Genomic DNA, 15,967 nt, shown 5'->3' on the forward strand with positions numbered 1-15,967 from the left:
AAAGGGAAAGGAAGGCTGTTTTCGGAAAAAGAAACGGAGAGCACTGTTTCCGGCAAAACAAAAGTTCTTGATTAAGCAAGCATTTATATTCTAAAAGTTTATTGGCATAGAGTAAGCGGGTGTTTGGTTAGAGGGACTAAAGATTAGTCGCTAGTTTTTAGTCCCATTTAGTCCCTTTTTTGCCAAACACTAGGACTAAAATATGGACTAAAATTATTTAGTCTTTAGTCCTTTACATATGTGCTAAAAGGGACTAAACCATATTAATTCCACATTTACCCCTCATTTAGTTCAATTGTACTAATAGCAGGAGAATGTTAAAGTCCATTTTAGTCTTCTTATGAGTCATTTAGTATATTTTTACTATTTTTAGCTCCTAGAACCAAACATGTTAGGATTAAACTTTAGTCCCCTAACTAAAGTTTAGTCCCTAGACTAAAGAAACCAACCATGGCCTAAGTGGAGTTTCCTGATCTAGTGAACATACTGCAATCCCCTCTTGTTTGCAATGCAATAGTTGATAAAACGCCATTTTAGCCTTTAGGGCTTTACGGTTAGGGGGTTCAATCTTTCTCAATCTCCGTGCAAGCAACCGAACAAGATTGAATCCCTTTTTTACCGAACAAGCGCTAAAATCCATATCATCAATCATGTGTTCGCTCAAAGACATTGCAACGATGGCATATTAGCGTTATGCATTCCTGGTAGAAAAAAAGGAAAATTTTATTCCAGCCTTTGTAACACAAACGTTTATTATATATATATATATATATATATATATATATATATATATATAGTTTCAGTCTCTGTAATTAAGTTATTTGTTATTCTAGGTGATGATCACCCACACTAAAATGACATAATAATAAAAAATCACGTCCTTACGAAGGATGGTTAAGGAACATATCCAGCAGGTGGGTTTGAAGATTACTTGTAAGTATTTTTTTTGTCAAACACCACGTTATTTCTCGCCAATCAAACAGATTAGCAAATAGCAGTTGCTCTTATCCAAATTAGAGAACGCAATTTAGTACTATGTACTTGTTGAGCCCAAGATCCTAAAAATCTAATAAATCTTTCGGAGTCTGTAAAGCAAATGCAACCTGAACAACCTAAAAACATTTTGCAAGATGAGAATCGAAAAACATGTGTTGTATAGTTTCTTTGTTGTTAAGAAACAACAATAAGCATCGTCTTTTCATTTTCCCTTTGAACCATGTCATCCCTTTGTCCTCAAACAACAACTAGAAATTGTTTTTGTTATCTAAGGCTGTCGACCGGAGACCTCCCAACAACCCTACAACTACCTTGTTGATCCTAGTTGTTGCAATTTCTATAAAAAAATTGAAAACTCATATTTAGTAGACAAATTGGCCTATATCTATATTGTTGAATTCCGATTGCTTCTTGACATTTGGAGAGTAAAGTTATAATCCCAAAGTTAAGGCTAAAAATAAGTGATTTTCCATCGTTGAAATCATGGAACATATCAAAACAAAATGGATTTAATTACTCCCGAAACATATGATAGAACTTAGTTGGAAAACCATATAGATCTTGGTGCTTTGTTATTGTTGACGCTGATCTGGACGCCAATCACTGTGGTGTACCGCTTGACGGTACTATGTGGCGGCGCGTCACACCCGGTTTTGCAAGGTAAACCGAATGCGAACCATGTACGTGTTAGGTCACCCGATGGAGTATGGTCGTCTTCCTCATCACGGCGCCCAGATCCCGTCCCTCGGGGGAGAGACCTTAGAGCGCTCCGAATCAACAGGTCACCCGAAATCCCAACATGGCGTAGAGTCGCCTAGGGACGAGAAAGAATTCGGGTCGGTGATGAAGACCTAAATATATTCACCCTCCTAGCACATAACTAGGAAGGTAGGGACCTCGTCAGAGCAAGATCCTAGGGTCGTCTTGGGTGGACAGGCCACCGAAGACGGATCTAGACGATGTAGAGTCGAACAGAGGTAGAGGCGAAAACTACAACTAGACTATGTTACATCTACTCTTAGGGCAACAATGATAAATAAAGTAATTGATTTGATTGAAATGTGTTCGGTGGTTCTTAATCGACCGTACCCCTTCTATATATAGGAGGAGTTCTAGACCCGATTCTAGACGACAGCGAACAAATCTCACGTGATTAGATGGATAACACACACGAGATAAGGATAACCGTCCGAGTTAATCTAATAGCGTGGGCGCGGACCGTCCACCACTTTGGTGTTCACATTTATATTCCATCTAAAAAATTACTTCTTTAACCTATTTTTTAGTAAACATTATTGTTAAAAAATATTCTCTGCTTCACCCGTGGTATGTCATCAACTCTATTCTCCAACACAGTAAAGTTATTCTCTTCTAGTGGTCCAAACAAATTCTAGTAATAAGAGGTGATGTGCTCTTTTAGTTCACCACCATATTTAAAAAATTGTATTTGTTCCCTTCCAATTAGAAAATGCGTGCTTCCCCGTGCTTACCATTAGCAATAAGCTGAAAATATCTTTTGTTATCATCACCTTCTAATAGATGCTTAGTCTTTGAACACTAAAACCAAGATATATCTTCTCTCAACAAATGAGAGATAATGTCTTTGAGACAACAAAGGGTATCTTGTTCATTACCCAACAAACGGACGGTTGGGCTGGGATCATTTTGTTTACTGGAGACAATACCTGGGCGCTAACTCCAGGGCCGACTAGCCGAACGGGCCGGGCTATTTACAAGCCGGGAATGGAGACTTCTTGAATAGCCTTTTGCCAGGTAGATTATCCGGTAAGTACCTCCTCTCTGGCAAAATACCGTACCAATAAAAACTTGTTTAGAAGCAAAGCATTTCATCGAGTATACGAGAATATACTTCGCTTAAAGCGAAGGCTGGTTTTGGATCGTTCACGCAACAAATGATGGCGCTTTTGCTCACTACGCTCCATCCATGTCGATACAGCAGGTAAGGTACTGGGAGCTGATTTGCAGTGGCAGACAACGTAATGACGGCCGCGCCGATCCAACAGTGGGTTGACAAGCGTTACAGATGGGAGGAGGACGCATCAACGCCGACCGACTAATCCACTATAGCCAGTGGATTAATGCCAATCACGTAGCTTGAAATCGCACACTCTCACCACCGTCATCCTCGTATATGTTCGCAATGTAAAAACATCAATCGTGTGTGGTGACTGTGGTCGCCGTATACCTGACGTAAAAAAACAGCAGTCCACATTCGGGGGGTCGTCGACACTTGCACCACGCACTCATCGCTGCACCCTTGAGAACACGAGACACATCTAATGGTCATCGTGTCTTGACAGAGTAGTACAATAGTTACCATCGTGTCTTGTCGGTTAATGTGATATGATCCAATTTTGGGTTGGGTGATCTAATGGTCATGGTTTTTTTTTGGTAGACTTTCACTGGTACGACTATTTGGTCGATTGGAGCTATAAATACCCACCAATCAGCCAACACATGTGCTTTTTCCCCGTTTAATAGCTCCAGCGACCCACATATCGTGTGATAAGGAGCCATTGTCTAGTGAGAGATTTCATAATGAAACTTTGCTTAGTTAACAACCTCATTAACACATTAGAGAGTAATTATGGTGCACCCATTCAACTTATTGGTCTTGGCATGATCAAGCAAGAGTTTGTACTTATTACTATTGATGATCGCCATCACCTAAATGGTTCAGTGGCGATCGAAGTGCAACGATCACCTAAAGAGTTTGTGGATGGCTCAACTTGGGACTTATACATGGTTGTGAGCGATTCACTGTACTTATACCGGACTGACAAAAACTACATCATAAAGACCTTCTAGTCCTTACACGGACCAAGAGAAAGTGACACCCTTACGCGAGTGACAAGGATTAGTGAGAAGGAGTGTTGACTTTTCGAGACTTCACAAAACCATTAAGGTGCCTTCTAACTCTTTTATTACTTTACGTATTTAATATTGAGAAATTTACTCTAAGAATCACATTTTTAAATTGATATATTAATGTAGGGCTAGAAATTAGTGCTTAAAACTTTGATTATACATTAGCCACTTAGATGAAGCCCACTAACGAGTAACGATATGGCAATCTCATCTTCCGTTCCATTCTCCAGTATCCAGTCCCAGGGTTTTATTGGCGCACCTGATTACTTTACTTGGACGCGTGATGGACGTCAACGCCGACGCTACGTGAAACCCTTTTGCGAGCACGCGTGGGCATGAAAAAGGAGTGCAAAGCGTCCATCGCTCCTCCATCTCTCGCGTCAGGCGACGCCACGCCATGTTGTGTCCGCGAAAATCTGCCAAATACCGCGGCGCGCAGCTCTCTCTCTATTTCCTCGTGCAAGAAAAAAAGGAGTGCGGAATCTCCCCTGCCGTGCACACGGCCATCCGATCCAACCGTCGGTTTTGTTGTATCTTTCCCCCTACGACCCCACCAAAGTCCCGGCTCCGGAGCCACGCTGTGGCAGCCTGGCAGGATCGTCGGATTGCCCAGAAACGGAACAAGCAACCAAACGGAAAGCGATTCCTTGCTTGCTCCTCCGTTGCTCCCGTTACCGTCCGTCCGTCCTCACTCCTCACTCAGCCCTGCAGCAAAAGCAACCCGTGGTGGTGGTGGCGTGGTGCTCTCTCAGCCATCGTTCACTGCACCAATGGCAGCCCAACCCACTGACAGCTCCGCACACAGCTTTACCGACCCTACGTGCCATTGACTAGGCTCATCGAACTAGAGGTCCGCTAGCGTGCTAGCAGCCGGGATGGCAGCGCAGGCAGCCTGACACCTGTGAGGCCGTCCGCCACAGTCCACAGAGCAAAAGCGGCTACAAAGATCCACAGCGCACTCCCCCCAGGCCCGCCCTGGACTACACAGCAGAAGCATCGGCGGCGAGCGTATACGTATACACCACCACCAGTACAGCATCCATTCCAACTACCTTCCCCATCCCTACCCATCATCACCCTCACCAGTCACCACTCGCCACCCTCGCCCGCCCCCATGGTCTCGCTCGCTGGCTCCCAGATCCCCTCGCCTTCGCCGGGGCAGAGCCCCTGCGCGGCCGCGCGCCCGCAGCGCCGCCAGGGACACTCCATGCGCACCATCCGCTCCGCTCTGCTGCAGCCGGACTCCTCCCCTGGGTCCCCGTCCCCGCGCGATGGCGGCGCCGACGCGGGCGACTCGGACATTGAGAACCTCACCGACTCCGTCATCGACTTCCACCTCCGCGAGCTCGCCGCCACCGCGGGGCCCGCGCACCCGGCGGCCGTCGCCAAGTCCTCTTCCGCCATCAACGCCGCCGCCACGGAGCTGCTCGACCTGTCGCGGGACTTCTCCGACTACTCCAGCTTCAACTCCGACATCTCCGGCGAGCTCGAGCGCCTCGCTGCCGCGGCGGGGGCGGCGCCCAGATCCGACGCGCCGGACGCGGCCGCCGTGGATCTGAACGACCTCGAGTCCATGGATCTGTCGGCGGACGCGGCGCCGCTGGACCGCGTGGAGCCGTTCGTGCTGGCGTGCGTGCGGGCGCTGGGGCCCGACGCCGGGCCGGACGCGCGGCGCGCGGCCGCGGCCAGGATACGCCTGCTTGCGAAGCACCGCTCCGACATCCGCGAGCTGATCGGCGTGTCGGGCGCCATCCCGGCGCTCGTGCCGCTGCTGCGGAGCACCGACCCCGTGGCGCAGGAGAGCGCGGTCACCGCGCTGCTCAACCTCTCGCTCGAGGAGCGGAACCGGTCCGCCATCACGGCCGCCGGCGCCATCAAGCCGCTCGTCTACGCGCTGCGCACCGGCACGGCGCCGGCCAAGCAGAACGCCGCGTGCGCGCTGCTCAGCCTCTCGGGCATCGAGGAGAACCGCGCCACCATCGGGGCCTGCGGCGCCATCCCGCCGCTCGTCGCGCTGCTCTCCGCGGGCTCCACGCGCGGCAAGAAGGACGCGCTCACCACGCTCTACCGCCTCTGCTCCGCGCGCAGGAACAAGGAGCGCGCCGTCAGCGCCGGCGCCATCGTGCCGCTCGTGCACCTCATCGGCGAGCGCGGCAGCGGGACGTGCGAGAAGGCCATGGTGGTTCTGGGGAGCCTCGCGGGCATCGCCGAGGGCCGTGAAGCCGTGGTGGAGGCTGGCGGGATCCCCGCCCTGGTTGAGGCCATCGAGGACGGCCCTGCCAAGGAGAAGGAGTTCGCCGTGGTGGCGCTGCTGCAGATGTGCTCCGATTCCCCGCATAACCGTGCGCTTCTTGTACGCGAGGGCGCCATCCCACCGCTTGTCGCGCTATCGCAGTCTGGCTCTGCCCGTGCCAAGCACAAGGTACGCAGCACAAACCCCGCCTTTCTCTTCGTCAAATTTCGGTGCTACTAGGTGTTCACGTCTAGCTATATTCTTCTATTGGCTAATCGGGCATGAGTTGCCTTGCTAAATTTCGTTCGTTCGAGTGATATGGCGATTGTTGATTGGTAGATTAATGTTGAAGTCGTTTCGAGCGTTTACTGATACGACTGAAGTCACCTCGCCAGTCAGTTAAGAACTGATTGTCCTAAACAGGATGCAGAGTTTGAGTTTGATTGAAGTCTGATTGACACCAAGTACCCTGAAAACGAAAAGTACACTTAACCTAGACGAAGGGAAGCGCTCGCTGTACATGTACTCGTGGTTTAGGTAGATTTTCTACCTGTTCCTAACAAATGCTCGGTGTTATCCACGTTTGTTAAAAGGCCTTCGTGCTAGGTGGTAGCATGCATATCAGGTCAGGTGTTGACCTCAAGATTCCATTCAGATTGTGGAGATACGCGCTCCTTCGTTTTTTTACATTGTCAAGTACTCAAGTACAGTTGAGGATCTGTTTAAAAAAAAATCTTCCAAGGACTATACAGGAGGATATGTTTGATGTCTTCTGCTATGCAAGTCAACACTGCAGTGCTTTTGCTACTTGCTTTGGTCCTTGGAGGGAACAACGCACCATGTTAAATTAAGAAAACTCCTAGTTTCTTTAAAGAGAGAAGATGAATATAACTTGGAACAAGTCTGGCTTACAGGTTACAACGCATGTGGTAATCAGTTTTAGTGAATCTGAAATTCTAGAAGTTGTGGAGTCTGAGTTTTTGTCGCATAATTTGCAGGCTGAGACTTTGCTTGGCTACCTGCGGGAGCAGCGACAAGGGGTTGCCTGCAGAGCTGGAGCAGTGGCAGCTACTAGCTTGGCTAGGTAAAAAGGCAAGAGCTATGGTCGAAATCTGCTCCATTTATTCTCTGTGAGAGGTGTTGAGAGCAGATCAGCGACGCCAGGGGGGCGCATCTGTAAATAACAGCTGGCTCTGGTTGGTTTGGCTATGTGTCTATGTGAATACACATGTGGTTTGCGAGTGAGGATGCTTGGTTGGTTACTAACGTAACGTCAGTTAAGAGTCTTAAGAGGGAGGAGGGTTCAGGGGTCCCAGGTTATGCTATTAGAAGATTTGGGTGGTAATGAAGATGATGCTGGTTTGTAGCTGTGTACAGGGTGCTAGGGTATGCTTGCTTTGTCTTTTCAGGTTATCCGGAATGTTGGATCGCCAACCATGTGATTTTTTTTTTTTTTTTTGCTTGAGGTTCCGAGTCCAAATTCGTCTGTTCCTTTTTATCTACTCAGGCCTGGCACATGGTTTGCGAACATTTCGTGATTCTTATTTTTGTTATCAGCGCTGTCATGGATGATGGGGCTGGTGTTTCCTCCCCGTGCCTTTAATACGAACTCTAGTGTACGTATACTATCAAAAAGATGGAGCTAGCACTTGTAAACACACGTCAAGGTTACATAGACTGAGATTTGACGGGATATGAGTATGCATGCCGCCGATGGAAGTTCCTGATATCAGCCAACCATTTGGCTTGGCTTTGGCTAGCTGTCACGAACAGCGACTCCTTTTAATGGCTGCTCTAGATCCATCTCATCCATCTTGTCAGCTCTTATCGCTATCAGAAACGGAGCACAATAACCCAAAATGCGCAAGCCCTCGCGCAAAATCTCAAAGACTGCCCTGGATCTTCCGCTGGTTATAAATATAATTGCCATCTCGGTGAGACAAGATCGGCGCCACACGCCCCCGTTGCGCTGCACAGGCTGCATATAAAGCCCAGGTCGTCGCTGTCCTGGCTAGCTGGCCGAGACAGGCGCCACTGGCCCCGTGTCCCGGTGCACTGTTCCTGCTTGGCAGATGGGATTTGATTGGCGGCTGTTTAGGAGAGAAAATTTCGCTCCGTCATCATCTTGTTCGTAGCAGCAGCTAGCATCAGAAGATGGCCTGTCTGACGGAGCAGGATAAGGAATTAATTCGGGACTGAGACCAGTCGGACGCGATGGCTGCTCCTGTTTGTTGTTCGGTTCCGATTCCTGGTGCGTGGCTCATGCCTGCATGCCAGGGATGTATGCGACGGTGACGGTGACGACGACGTTGATTTGATCGGGCTGATCGAACCCGGACTGGAACGGTGAGATGGACGATAGGTGAACCGATAGGCCAGGCGCCAAACTTTGCCGCTGATTCAGTGAACAGCTCGCAGCAACTGGGTTTGCAGTACGAAATGTGCCAACTGGGTTGCAGATAGAGAAACCAGAGGGCGTGAAGAAGCTCCGTCAGAATCAAGCAGCCATTTCAAAGCTCTGTGTATCTGAAGTGCTAACAGCTTGCAACAGCCAGACAGTCTTCAGATAGTCAGCCATTCGTGCAAGAATAATAATAAAAAAAAAAGCGAGAGGCTTCAGCGACCTCCGTGGCTCCGTCTGAACGCTAAAACCGCTGCAAAGCGTACCGCGTCGGTGTCCGTCGTCGTATCAGGCGGTCAGCCTATAGAAAAAGCTCAAAGAAAACGTCGCCAGGTTTCCGAGTTGGCGACCTACTATGATAAACAAGTAGCTGACGCTGTCGTCTGGCAGGCAACCTGCAACACTGTTCGCTTCATGATGATCTTGATCTGTCTGTAAGACGAATCATGAACGGCGTGTCAAAAGTCGGAGGTGTGCATGCAGAAGGGAAGGGCCGCGTTATTGTCTATATAATAATGACTTAAGCTCTAAAGTGTCTATTTTTATATGCAACATTCAATCTTCTATATATGCGCACTTTTTAAACCTGTAAAAGAAGGAGCTAAAAAACAAAAGTATCCTGATCTGAAAGGAACGGCTCTAGAAATCTTGGCGCCGTGGACCGATCGACCACCAGGGAGACAGACTGGGACGTTCCGTCCGTCCGATGTCTTTTCTGCGGTTCCGCAGAGAGGGTAGGAGGAGCCGAGAGCGGAGCCCCGGCTGCATGGTCCCCGGTGACGAGGTGTTGGCGCCCCCGTAACGGCACGGCCATGTGCGCCGGGCGCGAGGACAGGTGCGGGGCCGTGCGGTGTAGTGTACTACCATCCTGCACACAGGCACTGTTGTTAGCGCCGTCGGCACTTGATTCTTCCCCCACTACCGTCAAACGCTCAATCACGACGGCTGGAGCGGACGGTCGGCTCGGCACCCCTGTTGTGCTTGTGCATGGATCAAGCATCGTACGGCCGTACTGCATTACAGATACACAGCCGTTTCCTCGTGTCCTGCAACAGGATGAGAGCTAGCTGTGCCACATCTGACTTCACCCCGAGCGATCGAGATACTACCTGCCATGCCTGCCTGCCAAGCCAGATCGATCGCAGTCAAATTTGCTGTAGCGGAACAGCGGCAAGCAGTGCCCGCCGTCTCAACTCTGAAGAGAAGCGTAATGGCGATATAGCTCACGTGAAAGCTACGTGAACTCCTTACTCTTCGTCCCTTGATTATTGTTATCTCAGCACAAAACTTTGCTGAGGGGGGCCATGGAAGAACTCGTCCGAGTGCAGGCCGGCCGGATTTCGTACTTGGGTGATCGTTATTAGACATTATTAGTGGATGTTAGTAAGTGTTGGGCCGGCCCGGCCGGCCCAAATCATCTGCTTTGCCACTAGCACTGTCGTCTTCGCTTTTGAAGCCTCAATTGTTCCTTTCGAGAGTCAAGCATGTGGCGACGTCAGCTTTGGAGTTGTCATTGAACCTATGCAGTAGATCACTTGTCCCTTTTTTTTTTCTCTTCAATAATCTCAGGAGCTCCGTGTTTCAATTAGATTGTTCGGATCCATAATTTTTAAACTTCTGGGATATAATATCATTACTATTCGTCTGTTTAAACGCTTGAATCTGCCGTTTTGTACATACTCAACACATCGGGCCTACACAAGAAAATTGGAGGGACATCCTTTGATATTCATTTTTTTGGATACCCCTGCTGCTACTCTCTCCTCCACTCGTTGACATGTGGCCCCCACAAGTTAGGTGTTGCTGCTCCTCCATCCGTAGACCGTTCTTCTTCGATGCCGGACATCCCACGAGAGCGCGGGTGAGGCCATGGAGACATCTTCTTGCGTCTGCGCAGTGCACGGGTCCTTTAGCCAGCGGCGGACCTGAGCCGATGCATTCGTGATAGAAAACATGTACTGTAGTTCACGAATGGTATATTTTAGAAGTTCACGAATTATAATGCTAAGAATCCAAATAACCCTTTCAATTGAGATGAAAAAATATTTACAAAAAGGGTGACCAACCCATCACATAGTAACTGGAAAACTAATAAAGTGTTTGGTTTGAGGAATCACTCCATCAACATGAGACATTTTTTGTGGTGATGGATGACCTCATTTCTCATATTAGTACTAACTAACTAACCATGATGAATGAGGTGATGATGGATCAAGTCATTGCATTCCACAAACCAAACAAAAATGTGAGAAGTAAGAAGATGATGGACTAGCTTATTCCTTAAACCAAACACTCTATAAGGATCTGATTGGTTTGTTGTTTCACTCGCCGGAGTTTATCACGCCTAACGTTAGTTGAGTTTGGCTGGGTTAGACATATGTTTTGTGTGTAGCCACAATTGCGGTAAGATTCTTCTCATGCTGTGTTGGTCTCACCCGTTATTAAAATGTAAAAGTGTGGCAAAATTAATTTAGACATGTCAAGATGCACGCGAAGAATTTGAGCGGTTAAATCTTAGGCAAGCGTGACAGAAAACATGTACTGTAGCAATTTATGGAATTGCAGCGTGGCAGATCACTTGTTCTATTTTCTAGATTGTGATTTTGCCGAAAAGACAGACACTACATTACGATTATGGCAGATCTAGGTAGCGACCATGACAAGCGACACGGCATTTGATATGCACGGTTCTGAGTAAGGATGCGTGGATGACACGGTCGGCCTCTTTTGGCCGCTGGTGTCCGCAGGCAGCTTATAACCTTCGATGCAAACTCTGATAGGCTTTCCCGTATAAATAAGCCTGGTCTATATATATTATACAGAGAGAGAGGGAGAGAGATGACACGGCAGTTAGTGCTAATCCATAATACTATTGTGGCAAGTGGTGGCTACTTATGTGACATGACAAATAAACTTGATTGGGCTTTTTGGCTGCTTGGGTTCAGCAAACATTGCTGAGAGGAATCTGTCTGAAGGCACATGGAGGATTAAACTGCACCGAGGAAAGGTCATTGCTGAGGGGAATCTGTCTCTGTCTTTCCCTTCCCCTGTGGTCAGAACTATAGCAACTGCTGGATCCACAAGCAAGATACTTGCAATCAAGTACACGTTGATGTGGCCTCGGCCCCTCGCTCACTTTCGCCTGGTCAATCCATTACATCCGCACGCATGTGCGACCACAGCATCATGATGGGGAATCGATCGCATGAGCTACAGCTAGCTCCAAAAGACAGTTTTTTTTTCTTGCTTGCACACTGACTTTTTTCTTTCTTTCTGTCGAGCAAATGCACTGACTACTTACCTGCGTCGTGGGAATTGGACCGCTCGCCAGATTTTGACGATATCGATCGTGTGCTACTGCAACGAATGATGGGTTCGGCTTAACATGCTCTCGACAGGGACCATGGCGCATGAGTCCATGTCCATGGACATGCTTTGCAAATTGCAACCGGCACATGGCAGAGGGTCGCGTCGCGGGACCATTCAATTCGCAAGGCAAGGGGAGAAACGGTCTGAAAAAGCTTGCCACCACGCCCCGGAATCCATCCATCTCGACGCACATGGGTCAGACTCAGTTCCCGGCCTACTCATGAGATAGAATGGATCAGCGTACTCCTCTCTTTCCGCTCGCCACCTCTGGCTGCACTGCAGGCTCCGGCGCCGCAGCGCGCGCACGCACGCCGACCTGCCTGGCGAAGCCGCCCCGGCCGCTCGCGATGATGGCGGACGGACGCGGAAAAGGGCCCGGCGAGATGATATCCGCTTTGAAAAACCTGACGCGAGCGTGCGAGCGCGGGCGGGCGGGCGTGGCCTGGCCGGGGCCCCCTCCTGCCGGACCCCGCGGGCTAACGCTGGCGCCTGGCGGACGGACAGCGACGCCGGCGGGCCACGGCACGCGCCCGCCCACCCACCCCCACTTGCCCGCGGCCCCCCGATACGGCGGCGATACCCGATTAAACAACGCGGCGTGCCCATGCCCACCAAAAGGGTCCTTCCCTCGCGCCCTCCAGCGGAGGTGGCGCCGCGCCATTGGCCGCCCAGTTCACGCGCGCTGCCGCCACAAGGCGCCAAGCCGGGCGCAGCCGCGGCCACTGCGAAACAACCTTGACTTTTGGGGAGTGTGTCTCTCTCACACCACGGTGAAAACCCGCGCAAAAGTGCCCTGTGCTGTGCATGTGTGTGACCCCCCTTTCACGACCTTTCTTATCCAGCTGGTGTTTCTTTAAACCATCTTGTTTACGTGCGTTCTTAACAGTAGGCTGATTGCTACGTATGCGGTCAGGATAGGATGGAACGGGGCAGTAGCGCCTTTGAATACTGTACGCCTCTACTACCAACGGCGTCGGCGAGGCACATGCACGGCTCTACTACGCTAACGCGCGTCGCACGGCTCGGCCAAACAAGGCAATAAAAGCAAGCTTAGTTAGGTAAAGGGTAGAAAAAGGCAAAGCCAGCTAGTAGAAGGGAAAAAAAATCTACTACTACTAGTACTGCCGCCCTAATCCTTTTCCTTTTGGAGTTCGTGTTATATCTCGAGCCCCCACCCTGCCGCTCGCTCCCCCTCCTCCCGCTTGATTCCAGTGGCCCTGCTTCCCTCGTCGTCACTCTCTCTCGAGAGCAGCACCGGCACTTCGGACAGGGTAAGCGGGCATCACGAATCTGCTTCAATTCCCTTCCCCTGCTCTCAGATCTCGCCTTTTCTTCCTGGGATTTGAGCTCGCTCTCGCGCTTCCCCTACGCATCGTGAACTCGTTTCTTTAGTGGTGACAATAGCAGCGATTTGCCCGGAGGGTTCTCGAGGTATTTCAGCAGTTGCGCTGTTGCGTTGAATCGAGTAGGAAAGGAGTAGGAGGACTCGCCCCCCATCCACAGTCTATTCAAGAAGCTTGTGGAGGTAGTGTGCAGTTCCGGCGCACTGTAGTGAGGATCTGACGACAGTTTCACTTCACCTACTTCTCGGATTTCGAGCTACCCCCTCATCACACCGTCGCTGAATTCCGTAGAAGAACTTTTGCGTGGTTTCGTCTGATTTGTTGCTTTGCTTCCCCTTTGCTGTGGACGCAGAGTTGAAAAGCAAAGGTGTGTTCTTGTCATGGAGCAGCCGCAGCAGAAGGGAGTAGCGGTCTCTGCGCAGGCGGCGGCCGCGAACGGGACCAAGGGCGCGGAGCTGATCGGGTACGTCGACGTGCTCGTGCGGAGCGCGCGGGACATCCAGAACATCTGCATCTACCACAAGCAGGACGTGTACGCGCGGCTCTCGCTGCCCGGGGACGGCGCGCCGGCGGCGTCCACGCAGGTGGTCAACGGCGGGGGCCGCAACCCGGTGTTCGACCAGTCGCTGCGCCTCGGCGTGCGCGCGGGGGACGTCGACGCCGCGATCCGGTGCGAGGTCTGGATGCTCAGCCGCGTCAAGAACTACCTGCAGGACCAGCTGCTGGGGTTCGCGCTCGTGCCGCTCCCGGAGGTCGTCGCCGCCGACGGCGGCACGCTCGCCCGCGACTTTCCGCTCACCACCAGCGACCTCTTCCAGACCCCCTCGGGGTTCCTGCAGCTCGAGCTCTCCTACATCGGGGTCGTGCCGGAGGTCGTGCCCATCTCGCCGACGCCCAAGCCGGCGCTGGCCGACCCGGAGGAGCCGGAGAACAACGCCGCCGGGAACGGGAAGGAGTACGAGAAGATCGAGTTCCCTGACCTCAATCTCGTGGAGGAGAACCAGATCATGGTCTCCGAGTACACCAGGCTGCCGTGCGCGGCCGTGGAAACGCAGAGCTCCGACAGCCTCCTCACCTCGGAGCACGGGGACGGCGCCACGACCCTGGGCCACGACGCCGGCGTGCGCCTCGTGGAGAGCTTCTCGACGGACAACAGCACCGCCGACTCGGTGAGCACCTTCCGGAGCGACACGCCGGTCAGCAGCGTGTCCACCACGGAGTCCCCCGCTGCCGCGGCGTTCCCGGCCACCCCTCAGTCCAACTTCAGCTCGGAGCCGTCTGGGAACGCCCACTCGTCGGCTGACCGCAAGGAGAAGCCGGCGTTGGAGACCACCGACGCGGAGGTCGCCTCGTCCCGCACCGTCCAGGAGGTCCCGGCGGCGAACTCACCCGGCGCCGCGTCGGAGGCCGCCGTGGACAAGCCGGTGATCAGCGTCAACATCGAGCAGGAGGTGAAGGTGGACGGGAACCAGATCATGGACATGTACATGAAGAGCATGCAGCAATTCACGGATTCCCTGGCTAAAATGAAGCTCCCTGCCTTGGACTTGGACATAGACAATGGTAGCAGCGGGAGGAGTAGTCCTGCAGCAGCCACAACCGACGCAGAATCCACTGGTGCCGACTCGATCGCGGTGAAGAAGCCAGCCGCCGCCGGGAAGCAGGATAAGCCATCTCCCAAGGTGTTCTATGGCAGCCGGGCGTTCTTCTGATCTCCTGTCCGCTTGAGCACTGGAAGCACAGCGCTCCAGCCGCCGAGTAACGAAGCAAAGAGACGGCATTTGCAGTCGCCTCAGCTGAATCTTACTAGCGCAGAGGAATAACACCTTCTCATGCTCTTGCTCTAGATTTGCCAGATAGGGAATTAATTGCTCGTTTCAATGTATTAGTTGCTCGTTTCAATGTATCGGTCAGTACTTATGAAAAATCGTCTGGTTTCCCTCTTTTAGGGCTAGTTTATGGACTCTACTTTTTCAAGAAATTTCTGTTTTTCTAAAAGAAATTGAACTAATTTTCTTTAGTAAAATGAAAATCCTTCGAGAAAATGAGGTTCCAAACTAGCCCTTAACAAAAAATATTATTGACATGTAAGATCTTGTTCGTTTACGCCAATCCAACTTTGAATTAGTATAGATTAGAATTAAATCCATGTTACAATCCATATTCCAAAATAATCTAAATCTATTCAAAAAAATTTATTCAGTTAAATCCATCATGAGTTAACCCAAAGGTTTGCTAATTTTTTAAACTATAAAGTCATAGATTCTATCCATAACTTATTAGGTATGGAACAAATCCATTAAGATATTTCACACGTTTTATTACAATCCATGGATCAAAAGAATTGTTGGGGCGAAGGCTGACTACCCCTCGCGCGGTTCATTTATAACGAGAACAAGATAAATTATAACGGAGGGAAAGCGAAGTCTACTCTAACCAAGCGATGGCCCTGGGACGGAAGGACCGTCCAGGACAGACGAAGGCTTTGTTGGTCCTCGGTTCGGTCAGGAACGGCGAAGGCCTTGCCGACTTTCCAAGACCCGACGCCCACAACGAAGGCTACTGTCTCTACCCGCGCGTTTTATTAAAGCAGACTCGTGTGGAGCCGCCTTGGTTGCCTGACGCCACTTGTAAGCCACAATGCAGGTAGGATTAATGGTGTGTCCATCCACGTTGTACTTAATCACACTGTAATGACCTGTAATAACCCTTGAGGGGGGAATATTCTAGGAATAA

General features: G+C 50.6%; 2 protein-coding genes across 3 annotated transcripts; both read left to right on the plus strand.

The window, feature by feature from the left end:
* Positions 1-4,931: 4,931 nt before the first annotated feature.
* Positions 4,932-7,359, plus strand: LOC100284324 (uncharacterized). Its single transcript, NM_001370621.1, has 2 exons — positions 4,932-6,307; positions 7,117-7,359. Exons 1-2 carry the CDS (start codon positions 5,000-5,002, stop codon positions 7,204-7,206), a joined length of 1,398 nt encoding a protein of 465 aa, NP_001357550.1. The 5' UTR covers positions 4,932-4,999; the 3' UTR covers positions 7,207-7,359.
* A 5,509-nt stretch (positions 7,360-12,868) lies between these two features.
* Positions 12,869-15,194, plus strand: LOC111589728 (uncharacterized). Of its 2 annotated transcripts, none has more exons than XM_023300585.2 (2): positions 12,869-13,159; positions 13,584-15,194. In XM_023300585.2, exon 2 carries the CDS (start codon positions 13,612-13,614, stop codon positions 14,941-14,943), a length of 1,332 nt encoding a protein of 443 aa, XP_023156353.1. In that variant the 5' UTR covers positions 12,869-13,159; positions 13,584-13,611; the 3' UTR covers positions 14,944-15,194. The 2 variants fall into 2 exon arrangements, with proteins under 2 accessions (XP_023156353.1, XP_023156354.1); XM_023300586.2 differs by having other exon boundaries at positions 12,968-13,413.
* Positions 15,195-15,967: the final 773 nt, after the last annotated feature.

This window comes from Zea mays, chromosome 7 (genome assembly GCF_902167145.1).
Source record: "Zea mays cultivar B73 chromosome 7, Zm-B73-REFERENCE-NAM-5.0, whole genome shotgun sequence".
Classification (NCBI taxonomy): domain Eukaryota; kingdom Viridiplantae; phylum Streptophyta; class Magnoliopsida; order Poales; family Poaceae; genus Zea; species Zea mays.